Source organism: Mus caroli, chromosome 4, assembly GCF_900094665.2.
Source record: "Mus caroli chromosome 4, CAROLI_EIJ_v1.1, whole genome shotgun sequence".
Lineage (NCBI taxonomy): Eukaryota > Metazoa > Chordata > Mammalia > Rodentia > Muridae > Mus > Mus caroli.
Window position 1 is genome coordinate 122432310 of NC_034573.1, and position 8421 is coordinate 122440730.

Below are 8421 nucleotides of genomic sequence, written 5' to 3' on the forward strand. Positions count from 1 at the left end.
GAAATCCACCTGCCTCTGCCTCCCAAGTGCTGGGATTAAAGGCAGGTGCCACCACACCCGGCTCTTTCATTTTTCTTACGTTATAAAATTAAAAAAAAAAAAAAAAAACAAAACCACATTTAAGCCAGGCATGTCAGTGCACGTCTTTAAGTCCCAGAACTCAGGAGGCACATCATTATGAGTCTGAAGCCAGCCTGATCTACATGGTGATCAAAGTTAGACAGCGATCGATACCTTGTACCAATAAAATAAAACAATTCGCATTTATTTAGTGTGTGTATGCTACAGCCCATGTGTGGAACCCAGAGGACTATTTGTAGGAGTCCCTCTCTCCTTCCAGCATGGAGGTGCCAGGAATTGAACTCAGATCATCATCAGGCTTGGCAGCAGCATCTACCACTGATATCTCCCACCCTTGAGACCTCCTCCTGCTCCTCCTGCCTCTGCCTCCCTTATAGGATTCAGCCAGGTGCTGCACACACATCTGGGTTATGCAGTGCTGGGGATAGGACCCCGGGACATTGTGTACTGTCAGTCCAGAAGGGCCTAGCTCATCCTGAGTCCACATACTCAGCTCCCCACAGGACACGAGGGTGTCAGCAGATGTTTGATGAGTGAATGAGCAAATCCAAAGATCCAAACCTGAAGACCTAGAGGCAGATGTGATCAGAAGAGGGTGGGACAAGCCAGACTCAGGACATCCTCAAGATTGCCATCTGAATATGCCCTTGGCCTTGTGGCTACCTAACAGTAGATATGGCATCCTCATATGCAAAGCCAGAGGGGCGGGCATGCTGCTGAGAGTGACAAGCCCACCCACGAGTGGCTCAAGACACACCTACAGGAGGCTACAGCACCAGGGGAGGCGGAGTGCGCGCCTTACCTGTGAAATTGGGGTTGAGCTCCAACGTCTGACCCGTCTCTGGATACTCGCACACAACCTTCTGGAGCTGGACATGAGTGACCTTGATTAGGTCCCCCGTGGAGAGGCAGCACTCATTCCCAAAGAGCTCGTAGACGGAACCTGTGGAGACACGGACTCAGTTTCTCCTTTTGGGCAAAGGCCTGGGCGGCCTGTATGTACCCTGTTCCGTATAAACTCTACTCAGCTCTTCCTGCTGCCATATCTTTCTGCTTCGAAGTACTGGGGTCTGGACTGGGTTCCAAACATACATATTCCCCCTAGTGTAGTCCTCAGGCTTCTTCCTTCCTTCTCCCTGCTTAAGGGCAGCTGGCTCAGCCGGCCATCCTCAGACAGCTTACCTTGTCTTCACTGACCACCGCAGGCCTGATGGTGCACTTTCTCCCTGCTCTCCTAGAGTGTGTGCATGGTCAGGGCAGGTCCCTTTTAACATCCTTGCCGTCTCTGGGGGTAGATTCCACCCATGATGAAGTAACTAGCCAGTGACTCCCAACTCCCATATTAAAGTTACAAAATCAGGCTCAGGGTAGGGGGGCTTCACATAGATATAGCTCTTCTCACTGCCTGCTTTCTGCTTCAGATGAGTGAGCTGCGCTCTCTCTCTCTCTCTCTCTCTCTCTCTCTCTCTCAGCTGACTCTCCTGTAGTTCAGCTTGTCCCAGATCTCTTTCTACTAAGGCTGACGTTGAACTGCTGATCCTCCTGCCTCTACCTCCAGAGCGCTCGGAAGGCAGGTGTACGCCACCATGCCGAATTCTTTGTGGTACCTGGATTCAACTCCAGGGTTTCATGCATGCAAGATGAGCACTGGACCAATTGAGCTACAACCCCCCTGTCCTGAAGAGTCACTTTTAGCTTCTGTTTTTAAAATGTTTATCTTGAATGCATTCCACAGCATGGGTGTGAAAGTCAGGACAACTCTTGGAAGGCAGTTCTTTCCTTCCACCCTGTGGGATCCAGGGATTGGTCTCAGGTTGTCCGGACTGGCAGCAATGATTTACCAGCTAGCCTACCAGCTAGCTCACTCCACCCGCCCGTCTGGTGAGCTGTTCTTAAGAGGATGTAGAGGAGACTGAGGCTCCGAGCACCACCTCCAAGTTCAGCAGCCACTTGCTTAATGCAAAGTGCTAAAGCCATAAAGAACACTAGAAGCTAAACAATAGAGATCTCACAGTGCTGTGTGCCCAGGGTCTGTGTCCAGCAGCAGAGGATGGGAAACCCCAGGTGGCAGGACCTTTTGGCCACCTGGAGCCCCTCTCCCAGGGAGAGCCTTTGGAGAGCTGCTCACAGGGTCAAGAGAAACTGGTGTCAACCTCACCCTAACCCCTCAGGAAAGTGCACACAGTTGCTCGGAGGTGGACCTCGAAGAAGAGGAGTTTGTTAGCCATGGAGTTATATATACCTGGCCCTGTGCTGAGTGTTACTGGCGCTTCACTGCCCTGAGGACGCGTGACTGCCCTTCCGGAACGGGCCAGCAGTTTCCCTTTTCTAAATAAATAGCAACAGCAGTTTCTCCTTCCTAAAAGTGATAGCTCAGAGAGGTGGTGTCAGCTCCTCCAATGATTGGTAAAGAGGAAGGGTAGGAGCTCAGACTCACCCTTGGCTGAACAGGGAGTGCCAGGTCAGCCTCAAAATTAACAGAAAAGAGCCAGCAAGATATCGTAAAGACTCTTTCCTTCCTAAGTCCCACATGGTGGAGGAAAAAGAAAACAAAAGTCCTGTGACCTTCATATTCATACTGTGACACATGCGTGCCCCCCCCCCCCCAACAATCAATCAATCAATGTAAACAAAGGCTCAGAAGACCAGCTGTGGTGGTACACATCTGTAACCACAGAACTCTTAGTCTGGAGAAGTCTGAGCTATACAAGAAGAATTTGTCTTAAACGGAAAGAAAGAAAGATGCTAAGGATCTTAGCTAAGAACTAGCTAGAGTGTTAGTAGTCTAGGATGTAAAATGGCCCAGGTCTCATCTGCAGCAGGGCAGGTAATGTGGGGGTGGGAGGAGGGGGAGGTGAGGGTGGCTGGAGGCAGAACATGGGGTATCAACCTCCAAAACTGGAATCCCATGTGGTCATGAATTCCACCACACCTTGCCCCGTAGGGTCATCTACCTTCCCGTTCACCTCATTTGCATACCGACACTCTGTGACATCCATCTGTCCTCACGTCACCCCAAGTCCTTCCACTTCCCATCACCCCAGGTCAGAGCAGATGAGGAAACTCGGGTATTGTGACACAGGTAAGCAAGAGACGGTGGGAGGATGTTCTGAGCTGGAGAAAAGAATGACCAGGCTCCCAGAGCCTCACTTCAGGGACCCATCAGATTCCGATGGACCAGAGAGACTCACTGTGGTGGCCCTTGTGTGATCCTCCTAGGTCAGTCTACAACCCACTTGGCCATCAGAACACTTTGCTGGCAGCTGCTGTGGCAGAGCCTGGCTCCCTCACTCCAGGGAGTGGAATGAAGCAGGCATCCATGAGAAGCTCACTGTCTGAGGGAGGAGCCCTGAATCTCAACATCTCCCTCCACTCTCTCCTCTGCCCTCCACAGAGCAGCCCGGTGGGTCCCTTTTCCTCCCTCCCTTACCCAAGTGGTCAGTCCCTGGTCATTTGCTATTTGGCCAGTAACTGGTGGCTGTGTCCTGATATGGCCATCTCTTCTCTGCTATGGGTTGCGGAAAGCCATGGGCAAGGAGCAAATGTACAGGCAAAAAGCAGGGAAGGATCCCTGTGGTAGGAGGACCACTCCATCTGAGAATCCAGCAGAGGAACAGGGAGACTCAGAGGCAAGGAGCAGAGAGTTCAGCAGGAGGGCTGATCTGGTGCTAAAATAACGAACTGTAATATATCTTATCGGTGAGAGCTCAGGGTCCTGGGTTGGATCCTTGCAGAAAAGGAGAGAAGATAATAAAAGAGAATGGAGGGAGGGAGAGAGAAAAATGAACAGTGAACCAGGCATGGCAAATTCAGGCAGAGGCAGACTGATCGCTGCAAATTTGAGGCCAGCCTGGGCTACAAAACAAGGTCCTCTCAGAACAACCCCAATAACGACAGTGAGCACCCTAGTGCCTGTCTGACACAATGGACGAGTTATCCCTACTTATTTGTCCATTTATTGTTATAATTGTTCTTGTTGCTTGAGACAGGACTTCCTAGGCTGTTCAGGTCGCCCCTGCCTAGCTGCCACACAATTTCTGATAGCATTACAGACGAGCCTCAGTTGAGAAAAAGCCTGAGTTAAACTCAGGACTTCTCATCACCCACAGGACAAAAGTTGAAGAGCAGGGAGGTGGCGCCTTTTGGTGCGGATTCATAAAATTTCGGGCAGCAGCGTCTGAACTCAACCCCAGATCCCTCAGGGTCTAACTCTGTAGCCCAAACTGACCTGCAATCACTTTATAGAGCAGGCTAGCTTCGAACTCGTGCCAATCCTCCTGCCTCAGCTCCCCAGTGTTGGCATTACAGGCATGACCCATCATGCCTGGCACCTTCCACCCAGAGCCCGCTCACCCTCAAAGTAGACTCCGGAGCAGACCCGCAGCACGCGCGGAAGGGAGGCGGGGTCCAGGCCGCTCACAAAGTCCTGCAGTGGCACCGGCTCCATGGTCGCGTTCCGACTAGATTTGCTTAGGCTGATCCCCAGCTTGCAGAGGACAGTCCGGAAGCCACGCCCACTGAGGCCACGCCCCTCAGCTCCGGAGCCCCACTGGGTTCTCCGAAGAGCCCTGAACTCTTGAATGGGGACTTTATTCCCCCTGACCTGTCTCTTCATCTCTAAAATTGAATCTTTTCTTAAGGTTTCTAATGTGATAAAACACCATGACCAAAAGCAACTTGGGGAGGGAAGGGTTTATTATCTTACAACTTTGGGATCACAGAGGGTAGTCAGAGCAGAAACTCCGGACAGATCGAGATAAAGGGACTGGGACTGGTACAAGCCACAAAGAAACACAGCTTACTGGTTTGCTCAGCTTGCTTTCTTACACAACTCAGGACCTCCTGCCCAGGGTTGGCACTACCCACACCCTATGGGCTGGGCCCACCCACACCACCAATCATAAGTGAAGAAAATGCACCAAGGCTTGCCTACAGGCAGTCTGATGGAGGCATTTTCTCAACAGAGGTTCCCAGATAATTCTAACTTGGGTCAAATTGACCAAAGAACAACCAGGACAATTCCCACACCTTTCTTTACTTGGCTCCATCGAACAGATCTAACATCAAGACTTGATTTTTTGTTTGTTTGTTTGGTTTTTGAGACAGGGTTTCTCTGTATAACCCTGGCTGTCCTGGAACTCACTTTGTAGACCAGGCTGGCCTCCAACTCAGAAATCTGCCTGCCTCTGCCTCCCAAGTGTTGGGATCGAAGGCGTGCGCCATCACGCCCGGCAAGACTTGATAATTTGATACCCAGAGGTCTGGTGTGTGTGTGTGTGTGTGTGTGTGAGAGAGAGAGAGAGAGAGAGAGAGAGAGAGAGAGAGAGAGAGAGACAGAGACAGAGACAGAGAGACAGAGAGACAGAGAGACAGAGAGACAGAGATAGAGACAGAGATAGAGACAGAGACACAGAGAGAGACAGAGACACAGAGACATAGAGACAGAGACAGACAGAGAGAGTATCCCTTAGCACAAATTGTACTCAAAATTACTGTGTAGCTGAAGATGACCTTGAACTTCTGATCTTCCTTCTTCCACCATCTAAAATGAGTGTGGTCACACACATTTTATTAGATGCTGAGAACTGAATCTAGGGCATCATGCATTCAAAGCAAACACTCTACTAAGTGAGCTGCATCCTCTGCCTTGTTTTGGGTTTTTGAGGCAGGATTTCACATAATCCACTGTGTAGCTGAGAATGGCTTCCTTAGACTCCTGATGTTCTTGATTCCTCCTCCTGCCAGGTTCTGGAATAACAGGCATGTACCATTTAACTACCTCAGACCATGAAGATGTTGAACGGATAAAAACGATCCCACTTCCCCAGCTGAGATGTGCCCAGATGCCTCTGCCACAGTACTCCAAGTTTAAACAGGGTACACAGCTCCCTAGTGTAGTTGGGGTCTCTTAGGACATACACACCCTTACCCTTTGGGTCTGAGGAAGAAGACATGCCTTGTCTATCCCTAGATACACCATGGCCCTCTGTCTGGACACCTCTAGTGATGCAGAGATAGCTACCGATCTCTCTAGGACACTCAAGTCCTCTGAAATAGGTAAGTAAAAATGGTGCCGTGGCACAGGCTGTGATCCCAGCACTTGAGAGGCTCAGGATTCAAGTCATCCCTGGGTTACAAAGAACATGGTCGGCATGAGAGCCCATCTTAAAAACACAATGCAGTTTCTCCTAATGCCCTGTCTTGTTTTCAGAAATAAGATGAAATGGAAACTGACTTCCTTGTGGCTGAAAAAAAAAATGTGTAAGTAGAAAAACAGAAGTTCTCATGGCTCCAGGGAACCCTGGTGGTGAAGGGCTGTCTACTGTCTCTCAACTGTTTTCTAGACCTTTCCATAATGGATTGAGTATTTTTCATATTAACAGGTACTGTGAACAACTCACCAAGGGTCACGGGACATGGAGGAGACCACTAGGAATACCTCCATCTTCACAGCACTAGTGCAGGGGTGGAAGAAGAGAGGCAGGAACTGGGATGAAAAGATGAGGGAGCACAAGAGAGGAGGGGAGGAAGGAAGAATGGGAGGAAGGGAAAACAAAGAAGGCGGAGGAAGGGAGGAGGCTCCTGCACTCAGGGATGCTTAGGGAACTGTGAAGCTGAGAACACAGGATTTCTGGGGGTTATCCTGTTGTATTTTTTTTTTAAGATTTATTTATTTATTATATGTAAGTACACTGTGGCTGTCTTTAGACACTCCAGAAGAGGGAGTCAGATCTCATTATAGGTGGTTGTGAGCCACCATGTGGTTGCTGGGATTTGAACTCCAGACCTTCGGAAGAGCAGTCGGGTGCTCTTACCCACTAAGCCATCTCACTAGCCCCCCCCCTTTTTTTAAAAGATTTATTTATTATAGCCAGGCGTGGTGGCTCATGCCTTTAATCTCAGCACTCGGGAGGCAGAGGCAGGAGGGTTTCTGTATTCGAGGCCAGCCTGGTCTACAGCGTGAGTTCCAGGACAGCCAGAGCTATACAGAGAAACCCTGTCTCGAAAAACCAAAAAAAAAAAAAAAGATTTATTTATTATTACAGATAATATAATATATCATTACACTGTTGCCGTCTCCAGACACACCAGAAGAGGGCATCAGATCTCATTACAGGTGGTTGTGAGCCACCATGTGTTGCTGGGATTTGAATTCAGGACCTTCGAGGGGCAGTCAGTGTGCTCTTACCTGCTGAGTCATCTCACCAGCCCCCTCCTGTTGTCTTTAGATTCTTCTTCTTATTATTATTAATTTATTAATTTGTTTATTTTGTTTTCTTTGAGACAGGGTTTCTCTGTATAGCCCTGGCTGTCCTAGAACTCACTCTGTAGACCAGGCTCACCTCAAATTCAGAAATCTGCCTGCCTCTGCCTCCCGAGTGCTGGGATTAAAGGCGTGCGCCACTACTGCCCAGCCTTTTAATTATTTTTTTAATCATTTTGTATTTTATTTTATAATTTTTGAGATGAGCTTTGTTGCTCAGGCTGGTCAGAAGCCTCAGTCTTCCAAGTACTGAGATTACAGGCATGTGCCACCATATTCAGCTTCCAGCTTTACTTTAAAAAAAAAAGTTGAAGAAGGGGCTAGAGAGATGGCTCAGTGGTTAAGAGCACTGAGTGCTCTTCCATAGGTCCTGAGTTCAATTCCCAGCAAGCACATGGTGGCTCACAACCATCTATAATGATACACTCTTCTGGTGTGTCTGGAAACAGCTGCAGTGTGCTCATATAAATAAAAATAAGTAAATCTTTTAAAAAAATTTGGCTGGGCAGTGATGGCACATGTCAAATGTAGATGCTAGGAATCCAACCTGGGTCCTCTGCAAAAGCCGCAAGTTCTCTTAACCTATGAGTCATCTCTCCATCCTTTCCTCCCACTTTACTCAAAGCAGAAGCAGGCTTTGTTAGCAATCACCACAGAAAAGATAGAAATGAGAGAAACGCCTAAGTGCTAGGAAGTTTCCAAGTTTAAAATGTTCTTCTTAGGGCGAGAGAGAGAGATGACCCTGTGGGTAAGAACAGCGGCTGCTCCACAGAGAACCCAAGTCAGTTAGCTCCTGACTACCTGTAAGGCCAGCTCCAGAAATCACACTCTTCTGGCCACTCTGTAGACACATATGTGCACACGCGTGTATACACACACACACACATCTTAAGTCTTAAATCTTTAAAAAGCCAGACATGGTGACATACACTTTTTTTTTTGTTTTTTGTTTTTTTTGAGACAGGGTTTCTCTGTACAGCCCTGGCCTGTCCTGGAACTCACTTTGTAGACCAGGCTGGCCTCAAACTCAGAAATCCGCCTGCCTCTGCCTCCCGAGTGCTGGGATTAAAGGCGTG

The 8421-nt window shown here is 48.9% G+C and overlaps 1 protein-coding gene and 1 pseudogene across 1 annotated transcript in view; both read right to left on the bottom strand.

Annotated features, from left to right (window-relative positions):
• Themis2 (thymocyte selection associated family member 2) overlaps positions 1-4582 on the bottom strand; it is a 13109-nt gene extending 8527 nt beyond the window's left edge. The window contains exons 1-2 of the mRNA XM_021160942.2: positions 4435-4582; positions 884-1024 (exon numbers count right to left, since the gene is read on the bottom strand). Of these exons, the coding sequence (XP_021016601.1) occupies positions 884-1024; positions 4435-4528 (235 nt within the window). The 5' untranslated portion in view covers positions 4529-4582. The remainder of the gene's footprint in view (positions 1-883; positions 1025-4434) is intronic.
• A 1615-nt stretch (positions 4583-6197) lies between these two features.
• The window catches only part of LOC110293423, a 4265-nt pseudogene continuing 2041 nt past the window's right edge, over positions 6198-8421 (bottom strand).